At 37.5% G+C, this 16970-nt stretch overlaps 1 protein-coding gene across 13 annotated transcripts in view; it reads left to right on the top strand.

Annotated features, from left to right (window-relative positions):
* Positions 1 to 16970, top strand: part of DCX (doublecortin) — a 366408-nt gene that overhangs the window by 240336 nt on the left and 109102 nt on the right. For 9 of the 13 annotated variants that reach the window (XM_070605127.1, XM_070605123.1, XM_070605129.1 and 6 more), the window contains one exon: positions 15389 to 15774. In XM_070605127.1, the coding sequence (XP_070461228.1) occupies positions 15389 to 15774 (386 nt within the window). Of the gene's footprint in view, positions 1 to 13547; positions 13831 to 15388; positions 15775 to 16970 lie in introns of those variants that run through there. The other 4 variants (XM_008542894.2, XM_008542893.2, XM_070605133.1 and 1 more) reach the window with 3 other exon arrangements.

Below are 16970 nucleotides of genomic sequence, written 5' to 3'. Positions count from 1 at the left end.
AATGATTCCCACCCCCTTCCTGGATCAGAATTGATTCAAGAATACATGTGCCTCTCCTAGCAGCTCTGCTCTCACAGCTGTCAGCCCTGGTCAGGGGTAGGCAGGGAGGTTTAATTATAATGTTTCTGACAGTTTCTGAGCAGAGAGACCAGTGCCTGCTGCACCAACAGCTGAGCTCAGCCTGAAGCTGCTGTGCTGAAAACTCACCTCCCAATATCTGGCTCTTCTTCAGTAGGCCTGCTTAACGGTCCAAGAATTTCATGTTTCCATATGCTCAGTGCTGGTCAGGTGCAAATTGCAAGCACACTCCAGCTTAAGAGGCTTGCATCACTTTCCTCATGTTACCATTGCGTTAGCTGCAGTGCAGGATACAGCCCAGCAGGGCACAAACCAACTGAGAATGGACTCCTTAACACAACCCATGTTCTCGAAGTTCATCACACTTTAACATACATCAACTGATTGGCTGTGCTCATGACCCTCTGGTATCCATTTATATGTCCTCTGACTTCTTTGTCCCATGGCTGATTAGGAGAGCAGGGGCACCAAGATGCTCTGGGAAACAGGACACTCTTGTTTTTCCCTTTCCAGAAATGCTCTTTACTTCCTCCCATAGCACTTCTGCAGTGCCTCTTTTATGGCACTAAACACTTTCTACCTTGTATCATTGCTATTTGAAGTCATTTGTTTACTTAATACTCTACCTTGTTCCATAAAGAATTTAAAGTGATTTGTAAGAATAAATCAAACACAAATAGATATCATAAATTAAAAGTGGAATGAAAGAAAAATGAGAGTAGGAACATAAAATGGAGCCAGGAATGCTATTTTTGTACACTTCTTAGCCTTCCTTATAACTAGTGAGTGCTGTAAGGAAAGCACTGTTCATTTTTGCATTCCTAACAAAGCTTGCCCCATTCTTTTTTTAAAACAGCTTTGTTGAGATATAATTCGCTTACCATAAAATTCACCCAATTAAGTATAAAATTCAATAGTTTTTGTATATTCACAGAGCTGTGCAATCATCATCACAATCCATTTTAGAACATTTTCATCACTCCACAAATAAACACCATACCCATTAGCAGTCACTCCCTATTTACCCCGCCCCCAGACCCTGGCAACCATTGATCTATTTTCTCTCTCTATGGGTTTGCCTATACTGGATATTTTGTACAAATGGACTCACAACATATGGCCTTTCTGTCTGCCTTCCTTCACTCAGCATAATATTTTCATGCTTCATCCATATCATAACATGTATCAGTACTTAATTTCTTTTTTTGGCTGCATAATGTTTCACTGTATGGATATAATACATTTTGTTTATCCATTCATCTGTTGATTGGCATTTAGGTTATTTCTACATTTTAGCTATCATGAATAATGCTGCTATAAACATTTGTGTATAAGTTTTTCTGTGCATGTATGTTTTCGTTTCTCTTGGGTATATACCTGGTAGTGGAATTGCTGGATCATATAGTAACTCTATGTTTAATCATTTGAGGAATTGCCAGACTGTTTTCCACAGTGGCTGCGCCATTTTACATTCCTATTACCAGTGCATGAGGGTTTCAATTTCTCCACATTTTTGCCAATATTTTTCTTTATGTGTCTCTGATTTTTCCATCCTAGTGGATGTGAAGTAGTTTTTCATTTTGGTTTTGATTTGCATTTTCTTGAAGACTAATGATGTTAAACATCTTTTCATGTGCTTATTGGACATTTGTATATCTTATTTGGAGAAATGTCTATCACATCCTTTGCTCATTTTTTATTGTTTTTTTTTGTTTATTTTTGAATTGCAAGATTTCTTTATCTATCCTACGTACAAGTCCCTTGTCAGCTATATGATTTGCCATTATTTTCTTCTATTCTATAAGTTGTCTTTTCACTTTCATTGTGGCATCATTTGAAGCACTAATGCTTTCAATTTTGCTGAAGCCTAAAGTATTTATTTTTTCTTTTGTCATTTCTGCTTTTGATGTTGTATATAAGAAGATTTTGCATAACTTAAAGTCATGAAGGTTTCCCAGTGTTGCTTGCACAGACTGGACATGCAAATGTTTATTTACAACAGCAGCTAACATTTGTAGAGTGCTTGCTTTGAGCTTGACATTATGCCACGCACTGTTGAGAAGGTATCGATGTCAGTAATGACAACAATAATAGCTAACTTTATTGAGCTCTTACGTGAATGATCTCTTTTAATCCTCACAACAAATCTTTAAGGTAAATATGAACATCTCTCTTTTACAGTTAGAGAAACTGAGGATCGGAGACATTATCTGCATGTGATGCCTAGAATTGCTGTAGCCATCTTCTGGCCTTGTAATGAGGCATTGATGTCAAGCTATGGGGGACAGAAGGGAGATATGGAAAAGCCCAACTATTGATGAGATACCAAATTAAAAGCCAAATAACATCAACCACAACATTAATAACTGATATTTACTGAGCACGTAACAAGAGTTATCTCATTTAATCGTCACAACAGTTCTCTGAGGAAAAACGTACCCTGAGGACCCTACTATGGTGCTCAGAAAAGTTAAGTACTGGAGCAAACCTTGTTAGTCCCTTCTACTTCTTCCTCACTAATAGAACCCCAACTTTTTTGCCTTCCTCTGGGTAGCCATGATTTTTTTTTGGGTGGGGTATATCATGATTAATTTTAGCCAATCAGTGGTCTCATTATCCTTGTCAGTAATTGGTTTCTGCATGGATGGGACTAATCCTGGCCAATTGGACCTGAAGGGAGTCTGCTGAGGGGCTTCTAGGAAAGATTTTCATTGAGAATAAAAGGACACTCATGAGAAGAAATGTCTTCCCTGTTACTTAAAATGGATGGTTCTATATACGATGCCTAGAACATCTGTAACCTTGTGGCTTATATGAGCAGACATTGCTGACAAACTAGGGAGGGCAGAGGGGATAAATGGAAAGCACTGGATCCCTGATGAGCCACCAAATTAAGAATCCTGAAACTGTCCTATGTTTAGACTTGCAGTTTAAGCCACTTTTCATTGGTCATTGTGTTACTGGCAGCTAAATTCATCCTGTCTTATCCAAATACATAGGTAGTAAATGGCAAAGCCAAGAATCAAACCAAGGTCTGTCTGACTTCAAAGCTCATGAACTTAATCACTATATAAAGTGTCTGTGTTTGAATAGGTGAATTTTTAATGCAGTACTAACAGCTTGTGATATTATATCATATAAGATCCAGTAAGATAGAAATAATTTTGTATTGATAAGGGTATATGTATAAATTCAGAAGACAAACTTAGAATCTTAGAGTTGTAAGAAATCTTAGATGTTCTGATGCTACCTCCTACTTGATGTAGGAATTTCCTCTCTAACGTCTCTAAGTGATGGACTCTATAGTCTACTTAAATATTTCCAGTGGAGAGGCAATGATTGTAACGGAGAAAAGTTAGACTTTGGAGTCTGACATGTACCTGAATCCTGACCTTACTGTTGCATTAACCTTTTTAAGTCTTAATTTGTAAAGTGGGCACAATAATAGCCGCTAAAAGTTGTGGTGATGGTTAACATGATAACGAATATAAAATATGTGACGCAAAATAGATTGTAGAGAGGTCATTATCTCATAAGGCCAGTCATTCTGTTGTTGGACATACAGCCATTTCTAGTGAAAATAAATTGAACTCTTATCCAAGCATCTGGGAAGAGGGAAACACAATCCTAAAGAATTTTGAAGGGTGCCAGCTAATAATAAGAGTGACAATTGCATCATTCTATAGGTGGAGGAAGCTTTGGGATCTGATTTGACTTTTTCCCTTTGAACTTACAAGTTCGAATTATGTGAAAGATTGTATCTTCCTACATAACTGCAACAATATCTTTCACCTCACAGATACCTCATAAAATGAGATTTCAATATTCCTCGCACTGAAGGGTGGGCTCTGTGTTTCCTCCCCTCAAATTTGGGTGGGGGCTTATGACTGCTCCAATTAATTACATACAGTAGAAGTGATGTTATATTATTTCTGAAGCTAGGTCATGGTAAAGATACAGCTTCTTTGACACACTTGATGAGGGGAAGTCAGCTGCCATGCTGTGAGACAACTCAATCTAGCCCAAGTAGAGAGACCACATAGAGAGGCTCCATGTGGATGGAAACTGAGGCCCTCAGCTGACAGCCTCAACTACCAGACCTGTGAGTGAACTAGGCTTGTGACGACTCCAGCCCCTAGCCTTTGAGTATTCCAGCTGAGTCCCGAGGCATTATGGAGTGGAGATAAGCTGTCTGTACTCTGCCCAGTCCAAATTCCTGACCCACAGAATCCATGAGCATAATAAATGGTTATTTTGTGCCTCTAAGTTTTGGCGTAATTAGTTACGTAGCCATAGTAACTGGAATAGGTGACATACACACAAAAAATCAATAACATGTCTGTAGAGTAATTTTTAAGTGCAGCTCTGTGAATCATAGTTACTATTTAGTATCACCAACTATAAGTCCAGAACTTTGTATGCATTATTTCACTTAATTCTTTCAAAATTCCTACAGAGTTGGCCCTATTATTATCCGCATTTTATAGCTGAGTAAATTGAAGCTCAGAGAGATCCAGTAACTTGCTTGGGGTCATGGAGTTAAAGTTTACACTCTTTCCACTGTGTCACATGACTTCTTAAGGAAGAACTATATTTTAAATATTCAACAAAAGATAGGATCTCTAGGATGTGATTACAGAAACCTTATTTAAATTTCCCATGTTTATCCCTCCCAACTTCCCTAAGGCCACTTTCACTAAATGCCTGTAATTAGGGCATTAGCTTCTAGTTGGTTTCCCTGCTTTCAGATTTTCAGGGTGCAAAGTCCTCCTGTACTCTCTACCACATGGAGCTTCCTAAAACACCAGTTTGGGTCTGTCTCTCACCCATGTCCTTGACTTAATAGCTTCATCCAAAAGGCTCCCTCTTTTCTGAAAGACTCAATCAAGAAAGCCAACAATTCAAAGAGCAGGAGTTTCTACTTCCTCTCTGTCTTTTCATCATTACATTTCTCAGTGCCTAGCACAGAGCTTGATACATAGCAGAAGCTCGGGAAATATTCCCTGGAATGAAATCTCTTGAGTACACTATTGTGTAGGTCAGTTTTCTGCCTTCTTTCACTTTGCTCCATACAAGGATATTTTAGACCAGGAATGATCCCTGGGACCAGCTATAGATGAGCAGGTACTTTCTAGAAGTTGTTTCTTGAGACAAAAACTAGGCCAGTGACCACTGGCATCCCTCATACCCTTCTAAACTTCTGGAAAAACTACATAAGCATTCATATTCTCTTTGTTGATATAGAATGAGAACACAATATTTTGCTTGGTTTGAGCAAAATTTATGAGTAACACCTGTCAGTGACCTTAGACTTGCCAAACTTTCTCCCAGATGGGAGCTAGGTTACAACTCATATTTTTTAAATTAATTTTTAATTATATAAATAATATATAAATGATTAAGTATTATTTCCTCAACAGTATTACTTTACACAAATTATTTTTCTTTTTTGCTGAAGTTATTCTCTAATAATTCTTTCTGGGAGTTTCTCTGCGTGGTAAGCTTTCTGGGTTCTTCTATGTCCAAAATGTCTTTATTTTCCCCTCCGACTTATATAATAGTTTGGCTTGGTATTAAATCTGAGTTCAACATTATTTTCGCTCTACAGTTTGAAATATTGCTCCATTGCTTTCCTGCATCTGATGTTGCTAATGGGAAGTCTAATGTCAAACTTATTATTGTTCCACTGTAGGTGGTCTTTATTTTCTCTTTGAAAGTTTTTAGTATTTTCATGTTATCCTCAATGTTCTAAAATTTCATTGTGGTTTATCTAGATTTAGAGTTTTTTCTTTAAATTACTGTTGCTGTTTTTATAAATTATCCTCCTTGTCACTTGGAGGGCGCTTTCAATCTGAGGATTCGTGACTTCAGTTCTGGGAGGGGTGTGTATGTGTGTTTGTGTGTGTTTCTATTTATTCTTCAAATATTGATTCTCATTCATTCTCTCCACTTTAACTCAATGGAACTCCTATTAGACAAATGTGGAAATTTCTTGATTGGTCTATCCTAGATGCCTCTCAACTTTTCTTTCCTACTTTCTACCCCTCTATCCTTTATTCTATGCTCTGGGAGAATGCCTCAGCCCAATTTTCTAGTGCAGTGATTTAACCTCTCTGTATCAATCACAAATCTTCACTCAGTCTATCTATTGAAATTTTAATTTCACCTATGTTATTTATTTTTTAAATCTTTTATTTTTTCATATTTATCTATTATTATTTCATCAGTGTTCTTTCATGGATGTGATATCATCCTGAGATTATTATTATCATTTTATATTCATGTTCTGAGGACTCTATTTACTCTATTTCTCTGATGAAATTCCTTTTATTTGTTAAATTTATTGTCTCTGTTTCATGGTCTTTGCTTTGTTTAAATGTTTGGTGATTCTCTTATTATATGCTTCTCTCTGTATTTGAGATTTCCTTTTAGACTGTCTACTCCCTCTTTTTATGCAGCCTTTTCCTGAGAATAGAGGGAATAAATGTAACTGCTGTTTTCAATCAGAGTCGATGAGATGGAGAACATGTCACAAGAAGTGCACCTTGATGAATCTGTGTGCCTCTCTATTTCTCTTAATACTCTCATCCACTTGGCCATTGCCCATCACCCAAGATACTAGACTATCTCACTGCCTTAGGCTCTCATACTTATTGCTTTCACTTGAAGACAGATCCCACTGCTACTGCTTGCTGGTCCAGGTTGGGGAGAAGGATGGAGAGAAGTTGAATCTTCTGGATTTTCTTTCTGTGATAATGAGTAGTTGCCTCTAAGACCACTCCTTCATCTTAGTTTTTACCTTTGACATGGAGAACTTCTGGGGTACTTTTACCATCTATAAGAATACTCTACCATGCTCTCCCATGCAGTCCTGGGCTTTGGTTTCCTTATTTAATCAGAAACCACCTTCTTGCTGTCTTTCAAGGATTATTCTCAGTTTTTGGCCCACCAAGAGTGATTTCAAGCATGACTGTGTCTTGAATCATTTTTTGTTGTATCAGGTAGAATAGAGCAAGTGAAGAAACTATAAATAGAAGTGGCTCAAGGAAAGCATAAGCTTATTTCTCTATTACATAAACAAGGTTTGAAGGATGTTTCCCAGGGATCACATGGTTTCTCTAACATCACCAGGCTCCAATCTATCTTGTTGTTCTGCCATTCTCAATACCTGGTTTCCACTTCTTGGTACAAGATGGCTGCTTGAACACAAATTATGTCATTTATATTTAAGCCAGTAGGAAGGAGAAAAGGACAAAAAGGAGTATGGTCCTTCCCTCTATGGATACTTCCCATAAGTTGTATATGATACTTCTATATTTTGGGAGTCTGGTAAATGTATTTTTATACATAGCATGCATACTACTAGGAACTTTACATATGATGTTTCATTTATTCCTCAAGACAATCCTTACATTATATCAATTTTATAAATAAACTCCACTAACTTGTTCAAAGTCATGCAACTAATAAGCTGTGGAACTAGGATCTGAACTCAGATCTGACTCCAAAGTCTATCTTATTAGGTTCTTTTCACTATACCACTGATTCTCAACCTTGGCTGTACATTAGAATCACCTAGGTAGCTTTAAAAAAGTCTAATGCTTGGGAACCACACCAGATTAATTAAATCATAGTCAAGAGTATTTTGTAGTGGCTTTTCATTTGATTCTATTGTGAAGCCAGAGTTGAGCGCTACTGCACGTTCTAACTTGTTTGTTTTTTTGCCTATGTATGCTACATGTTTCTCTGCCAAATATTTTCCTGATTACCTGATTGCTATCGCTCTGCTTAGGTTTTCACTTGTCTGCGCAATTTTTTAAATTATTTTTAAGAAATACAGAAAATTATCTTAATTCCTATTGGTTTCAAATTTTAAAAAATCATTTAGAAATAAATCAGACATGCAAAACTGTACAGATTTTGAAAATCAATCTATGTAATCAGTCATGTTAACAACTACAGAAGAAAAATCACATGATCAAATCAATAGATGAAGAAAAAGCATTTGACAAAATTCAACAATTTATTCACAATTAAAAACAAAACCCTAGAAATAAAGAGGTACTTGCTCAACTTGATACAGAACATCTAAAAAAGAAAGAAACAACAACAACAAAAACCTTACAGCTGATATCACACTTAATGGTGAAAAGCTAAATGCTTTCCAGCTAAGATCAGGAACAAGTCAAGGATGCTCATTTCACCACTGCTATTGAATATAGAACTAGAAGTTTTGGACAGTGCAATAAGGCAAAAAATGGAAATAAAAGGCATTCTGATTGGAAATAAATAAATAAAGCTGTCTCTATTTGCAGATGACATGTTTCTTTACATAGAAAATCTCAAGATAATTACAAAATGTTTCTGGAACTAATAAGTGAATTCAGTATGGTTGCAAAATATAAGATCAACATACGAAAATCAATTGCATTTCTACATACTAACAATCAACACGTGGAAAGCAAAATTTTAAGTACAATACGATTTACAATCTTTTTAAAAAAGAAATATTTAGGTGTAAATCCAATAAAACCCATACAGGATGTATATGCTGAAAATTGCAAAACACTGAGGAAAAACATCAAAAAAGATTTAAATAAACAGAGATACATAGCATGTACATGGATTGGAAGACTCTATATAGTGAGGATGTCAATTCTTCTAAAATTGGTTTATAGGTTTAACACAATTCTTATAAAAAGTCTCAGAAATTTTTTTAACAGATACAGACAGGATTGTTATGAAATTTGCGTGGAAAGGCAAAGGACTTAGAATAGCCAAAACAATTTTGAAAAACAAGAACAAAATCAGAGGAATCAGTCAACCTGATTTCACGACTTTTTTTATAGCAACAGTAATCAAGATTGGTTGATATTGGAGGAGGGATAGACACATAAATCCATGGGCCAGAATAGAGAACACAGAAATAGATTCACGTAAATACACCCAATTGACTTTTGACAAAGGGGAAAAAGCAACTCAATGGAGGAAAGATAATCTTTTCAACAAATGGTGCTGGAGCAATTCCATATCCATAGATAAAAGATATGAACTACAATCTAAGCCTCATACCTTATACAAAAATTAACTCAGAATACATCACAGATTTAAATGCAAAGTATGCATCTATAAAACTTTTCGAATATAACATAGGAGAAATCTTCAGAACCTAGGCTTCATGAAGAGTTCTTAGATATGACACTGAAAGCACAATCCATAAGAGAAAAAAATGAATAAATTAGTAATGTTTGCTCTATGAGAGAGCATGTTAAGAAGATGAAAAGACAAGCTACGGACTGAGCAAAGATATTTGCAAACTACATGTCTGATAAACGACTCATATCTAGAATATACAATGAACTCTCAAAACTCAACATTAAAAAAAAATCCCATTAAAAAATGGGCAAAAGGCACAAAGAGTCATCTCACCAAAGAAGATATACAGTTAGCAAACGAAAAGATGTTCAACACCATTACACATTAGGGAAATGCAAATTAAAAACACAAAGGAATATCATTATACATCTATTAGAATGGCTAAAATAAAAATACCAAATGCTGGTGAGAATGCAGAAAAACTGGATCCCTCATACATTGCTGGTGGGAATGTAAAATATTAAGCTCCTCTGGAAAAGTCTGGCAGTTTCTTATAAAACTAAACATACTTATCATGTGACTCAGCAATTGCACTCCTAAGCATTTCATTTCCAGAGGAACGAAAACTTGTAGCTGCATAGAAACCTGTCCACCATTGCTTACACTTAGCATTCATTTATTCTATTTTACTGTATTTACCATTCCATGTATGAATAACCACTAATCAAATTATTATGCCAATGATGGGCATTTGGGTTGTTTTCATTTTTTGACATTTCAAATAATGCTTTTATGAATATCCTCGTAGCTGTCTTCTTTAACACGTGTAGGAGTTTCCCAGGATGGATATCTAGAAATGGAATTTATGGGTCATGGAGTGACATACATTTTCAACTATAATAGCTACTACCGAAAACTACTCTCTGAAATTGTAACAATTTATGTTTCCTCCAACAGTATATGAGAGTCACAACTGTTTTTTGTCTTTCCCTAAACTTGCTATGCTATACTTTAAAATTTTCTATCAATCTAGTGGTTGTGAAATATGTAATTTCTGTTTTAATTTGGATCGCCCTAGTTATGTGTGAGGTTGAGGATATTTTCACATGTTTATTGGCCATTAGAGTTTCTTCTTCTATGAACAACCTGGATATATCCTTTGCTTATTTTTTCTATTGGCATTTTACCTTTTTCTTATTGATATAAGTTTATATGTATGATATAATCTTGTATGTATGATATATATATGTATATATCATATATATCAGGACATTGATCCTTTGTCAGTTATATAAGATTCAAATATCTTTTCTCAGTCTGTTACTCATCTTTTAATGTTTTAATGCTATCTTTTGCCTCCAGAAACTTTAAATTTTTATGTAATGAAATTTATCAATATTTTCTTGTAAGATTTATGCTTTTTACATGTTGGTTAAGAAAGTCTTTTTTACCACAAGGATTTAAAGAGAATCTCCTACATTTTATTTAATTATTTTAAAGTTCTGTTTTTTATGTTCAGGTCTTTAAAACATCTGGAGTTTATTTTTAAGAATGGTGTGAGGTTAATTTAATTTTTTCCATGTGAAAGTTAATTGTCCCGATATCATCTATTAAGTATTCCATGCTTTCTTTACTGTATCCGATTAAATAAATACTCAAACCTACTATGTGTGAGACATTATTCTAGGCACTCTGAATACAGTATTAAAAACAAGCAAAAATACTAGTATTGGTATTGTGAATTATATTTCATTAAAGCTATTAGAATATTCCTGCTTTTGTGGAGCTTATATTCTACTTTGGAGAGATATATAGTAAACATAATAAAGAAGTATATTATGTAGTATGTTGGAAGATAATAAGTGTTATAGAAAAAATAGAGCAGGATAAAGGAAATTTGGAATGCTGGTTTGGGAGGGAAGGCTGTAACTTTAGAGTTGTCTGGGTTGTTCTTGTTGAGATGTTGCTATTTGGGCAAAGACTTGAAAGAAGTGAGGGAGTTGGCATGTGAATATTTGGCGGATAATAAAAGCTAATACTTATAGCATATGTACTGTGTGCCAGAGTTTGTTCTAAGCACTAATTTATTCATTTAATCCTCACAATAACAGATATCTTGCAACAATCGATATTTGTGAATTTTGCAAAAATTCTTGTTGGGGTTTTCATTGAAATTTCTTCATATATATAGATTCCTTTGGGGAGGATTGATACCCTTATGATATTGCATCTTGCCATCCATGAACATGGTCTGGCTCTACATGTATTCACAGCTTCTGTTATGTTCTTCAATAGTTTTATGATTTTCTCAATAACGGTCTTATACATATTTGTTGGATTTATTCCTATGAAGTTTATATTTTTGCGGTACCCGTAAACAGTTTGTATATATTTCCAATCTCACTTCCTGTTTGCTTACCCTACCCCACCCCTGATCCTAGTCTCTGTGTTTTTGATAGGTAAACTAATGATTTTATGTGTTAGTATGTGTATGATGGATAGCCTTGTTTCCTAACCCCTGATCTTTAAGTTGAGTTTGGTTAAACCAGACCACAGCATATAAAAAAGATTTAAGCCCTTCCCCTTCACGAATTTTGCAAGATGCGTATTCTTGTCCTGTCTCCTCAATGAGTCTTCAAGTCCCTCAGGGACAGTGACCAATGTCTCCTACTCTGCCTCTTGCCTGTGGCACTGGGCACATGGTAGTTACTCAAAAGGTCTTACTGCTACATTTTCCACAATGGAGTTGCTGTACTTTTCCTTCAATCTCTTCACTTCATTGAGCCCTCAACATTCACTCTCCCTTGATCTTCAAAGTTGACTTGCATAAATAAAGATGTACTTTCCCCCTGGACTTGTGCCTGAGATCTTCTCTTCTGCCAGTGATCCTTGTCTGCTGAGGAAGTGAGAGAAAAAGTTTTGGTGAGTAACTGAGAGTTGTTCGAAAAGAAATATGTTTGTGAGGTGATCTAGTCCAGTTTTTGTGAAAGTTTTTTCCATAGAACATTAGTCTATGAGATGCTCTGGGGAAAGGAATGTCCTGAGCTTAAAAAGAAAGTGTGACGAGCTTTATACTAATTATCTTCTTGGAGACTCATGCCATATTTTAAGTATATTAAAGGCCCGGAAAAGTTTTATGATAAAGAAAGCTAATTTTGTTTAGCCCATTACTTTTCAAACATGCCATTCCCTGAGCTACTCATTTAGGAAGCAGAAGAGCAGCAACAAGGTGTTGGGGAGACTTAACTGAGCAGGTTTCACACTTGAGGCTGACCACCTAAGTACCATAGATAGCTTAGGCTTTGCTGAACCAACACCTTCCAGACAAGGAAAATCATATTTTTTATATCCCACTTTGAGACAGCTTACAGTAAAACACATACACAGAAGGTATTTGACTATAAATCAACAGCTATGTATAAAAAAGAGGGTTAATTGTACCAGGAAGCAGATATAAGGTAATTACTGAGCATGCTATTAGCTCTGAGCTTCATAGAAGCCAAGCAATAAATAGAACCATGATAGTTCAAGATTGCTACATTTTGATGCATGTAGCCTCAGTTGTGAGGATGGTAGCCTACCCTCACTTTAGTCTCTCACCTTTCTCTTCTTTTGTCTTATAGTTTGGTTTGCTTTAATGAATTCAATTTTGATGCTTCCTTGCCCTTTATAACATATTTGATATAAAGAAGCCGATTAGTAACAAATAGGTAGTTTGAGGAGAGAGCCATTAATATTTATCTTGTAGCCATCAGACTTACTTCACATAGAAAGGTCTCTGGGTTGGATTTGAACTCTCAAACTCTCAAAGGTGAATGCCGCAGACCCCATTAACCAAATTATTACACCAGGCTAAAAGGTCTTAGGGTTCTTTTGCAGCTCCATCCTCCATGAAATTCTGGAACTCTTTTCCCTTGTCTTGTCCATTTCCTACTCCCTCTTACTCCATTGACTTCATTTCAAAAGCAACCAGTTGTTGGATGCATGAACTAAAATGCATTAAAGAATTTGCAGATTCGATTGTTTTCTCTCAAGAAGGTGAAAGGAAGAGAGCTACAATTTCTAAGAAACCTGGTTTGACTGTCTGAATCTGGCACCCAGGCAGATTAGATCAAGGTTTTGGCCAAGTGAAATTGCCAATTCCCTAAAAGAAAAGGCTAGCACATTGCTCAGTAGAGCATTCTGAACTTGCCTGTGCAATCTTTTTGCTACCCTGCAATTTCCTGTTGGTTACAAATGAAACCTTTCTAGCTGTTAATGCAGCCTGTGAATTGAAAAAAAAGCATGTAATTAATCATAGGAGGTTGGGGGGATTCACTAAGCCTGAGTTATAGGGGAGAAGCTGGACAAGGCACTAGGACCTAGAAGGCATCTATCCACCCTGGCAGGAATTTCTTGCTTGGAGCTCAGACAACAAAGGCATAGAGAGATTGGTTTTCTTTCTCTCAGCATCTCCACCCAACCAGCAGAAAACCGGTGAGTGGGGCTTTCAAGTGATTTTCAGGCAGAATGTAACAGATGTCAAACGGGAAAAGCACAAGGCAAAGTGCACACGCTCGCTTGCTCTCTTTCTCTCCTTCTCCTTTTTTCTTCCCTCTTTGCCTTATTCTATCGGATTTTTTCCTAAGCCTCTACCTGGGATTTTCCTTTGGAAAAGTGAGTTTGGTGTTCCTTTGTTTTTACCGTGATGTCGATTTAGAATAATACTGCCCCTGATCCTAAAGCAAAGCCGAGCTTTACTGGCATACCTGGGGAAATGCTTGCTACTTGTCTTGAGGAGGTGGGGTCTCTTACCACTGCAGGTTGTCTGACAGAGACAATGCTGAGCTCAGCACAGGTCATGGTGACATTGGAAGAAAAGGGGGACCGAGCCTGGCAAACCTACTAGGCACCAGTCCTCCTTTATTTCCTGTCCTCCTGGTCCCTTGCAAATATCTCAATGTGGCAATGTGTAGCAGCTGAGCCCTGCTTGCTTTGTGAGTCCTTTTATCCCCATCTGTGAGATGCATGTTAATAGTTTGGTTCCTAGGCTGTCACTACCTTTGCTAGCATTTGGAGCTTCTGTTGTATTTGGTTTCATGTTTTGATTTTCTTTTTTTTTTTTTTTTTTTTTTTCTTTTCTTTTCTGGCTCAGCAGGAGGGGGGAAAGCAAATCTGACAGATGACCATCTTTTGCTTCAGCCAATGCACCTGGGCAATACAGAAGTTTGGGGTGAATTGCCTGCTGTGAGGGCAAAATGCCCCTTCAGTCAGGGTAGAAATCCAGAACAATGAAAGGTGTGCTTGCTTCTAAAGGTCCCATATGCTGTTCAGGGACTCATTTGGGAATCTTTCAACAATTAAATTATTCCATTAAGAGGTGGGGCTGCATCAGTGGGGAGGGATCGAGCACCTGAAAAAAAAAAAAAAGAACAGGATTTTGTGACCAAATGGTACCGGAGGAAAGCAGAGCTAACAACTTGTTAAATAACGGATTTTTCTAATCCTTTTTTTCAGCTTATTTCTTATGAATGTCGGTTAGCTGCACCAGCTTGGTGGGGATAGGGTTTGGTGAATAGCACAAAGACACTGGCTATTCCCTGGAGGCTGTCCCTTTAAAGGAGAATCCTAGTTTATTCTGGGGGGAGGGGATGCACACATTAGAGTAGAAAAAAGGATTTGGAATAAAATTAAAACACTCCCCTTGTAGTCATTTTACTGAGAGGCAAAGATTGCTTCCTAAGCTGGAGATGCTAACCTTGGCTAGCTCCTTCTGTTCTCTTCAAGGAGAATTTTGTCAGGCTATGGATTCATTTACAACTGTTAGTCATGTGGGCATGTGCGAGGAAACAGATGCCAGTTTTAATGTATTTAGCCCGAAGTTACAATTTGATAGGAGCCACTGTCAGTAAGTCTCAAGATTTTAAGCTATTTCAAAATCCCTCCCGCTCCTCTGTTTGGAACAGTGCCAAAACTGCCTCCTTCCCTATCTCTCACCCCCAACCCCCACAACCGCCAGCACCTCCCTAGCCCCTCCTTCTTCTCTATTAAGATCAATATTCCTGCAGGTCAGGGGCAAGCAGCAGATGGGTCACGGGCTTTTTTCAACGAGTTCTTTTCACAAGCTGCAGATTGCAGATCTGGATCTGGCTAATATTTGAATTCCTTTCTTCTTTTTTTCCTCCTCACTCCTTTTTCTTTGCCTCTTCCCCCTACCCCTTTCTCCAACATTCAGGTCTCTGAGGTTCCACCAAAATATGGAACTTGATTTTGGACATTTTGACGAAAGAGATAAGACATCCAGGAACATGCGAGGCTCACGGATGAATGGGCTGCCTAGCCCCACTCACAGCGCCCACTGTAGCTTCTACCGAACCAGAACCTTGCAGGCACTGAGCAACGAGAAGAAAGCAAAGAAGGTACGTTTCTACCGCAATGGGGACCGCTACTTCAAGGGGATTGTGTACGCTGTGTCCTCTGACCGTTTTCGCAGCTTTGACGCCTTGCTGGCTGACCTGACTCGATCTCTGTCTGACAACATCAACCTGCCTCAGGGAGTGCGTTACATTTACACCATTGATGGATCCAGGAAAATCGGAAGCATGGATGAACTGGAGGAAGGTAATTCAAAGTGGGCGGTGGCCCTTGGGAGGAGGTGGCAGCATTGGTTAGGGTCATATTTCTTGGATTTCATGGGGAGAAATTAGAAAATATATTTGTCAAAACACCAGGTTAATGCTTAGACCTCTGATTCTATAGGCATCAGCAGAGCCGTTAGCCATTACCCTTCATGGCCTTTAGTCTCTGCTGAGGTGAAGTGTAGATGGTAGTGATAATGCATTGTGCTTATCTGCCAGGGTTTACAAAGGAAAATCTGAATTGTGTCATTTACTCTAGATCTTGTTCATAATTAACTCTAAGTAGAACTATGGAGAGAGCATGAAATCATTAGGGGTGTAAAATGAGGAAGGAAGTTAAGTTGGGAGAGAAAATGTTTCACCCAAATATCCTTTGAACTGCTGAGAGACTCTTTGTGAATTGCAACTCATGGAAATATGCACCCTAAAAGCAGGACTCCCTGGACATATTCACAAAGGATTATACTTTTAGGTAAGTGGTCACTGCTCAGCTGTTGCTTCTAAAAAACCCACATCAGGGTGTGTCCCTAAGGCTGAGGTCATTGAGAGAAATACCAAAGAAAGCTGTAGATATGTCTGGTATTTTAATAAAGACTATTCCTATTAGAATAGTAACTGACTAACTGTACCTAAATCCCTTTAGATCCTCTATAGATTTTGGTTTTGCAATTGCATTTTATAACTAGATTGCTGAAAATGCTGACAACCTGTGTACCCACCTGAAAATAGGGAAAAATCCCAGGTCTTCCCAAAACTTGCTCAGCCACGAAGTCTTTTTTTTTTTGTGGTCATTTAGAAAATAGATCTTGGGACACATTCTTAATATTTTACCTTATCAAATCAATTATATTGAGGGTGCCTCCCTACCCCAACTTTTAAATTGGTGTAACATATGTGATCAGTTTAACCTGACACGATGCTTTAAAGGACAGCCTCAAGGAGTGGTAATAATGAAACTGTTTGCTCCGTAATCTCTCCCCGACTCTCCAGCCCTCCCTCCTCACTTCTTCCATTCCCAGGGCAAAGGTGAGTTTAGAGCAGGCAGATCTCTAGGGAAACTGAGCTATGGAACAGCCGACAAGGAAGGAGAAACAGCATATTAAATGACTTGGTGTGGGAGTGCCCCGCCTCCGCTTCACTGCTTCTAGGTTTCTTGTGTTCCTAGACAAAGGAGCATGA

Source organism: Equus przewalskii, chromosome X (genome assembly GCF_037783145.1).
Source record: "Equus przewalskii isolate Varuska chromosome X, EquPr2, whole genome shotgun sequence".
Lineage (NCBI taxonomy): Eukaryota > Metazoa > Chordata > Mammalia > Perissodactyla > Equidae > Equus > Equus przewalskii.
This window is presented reverse-complemented; position numbering and strand designations above follow the sequence as displayed.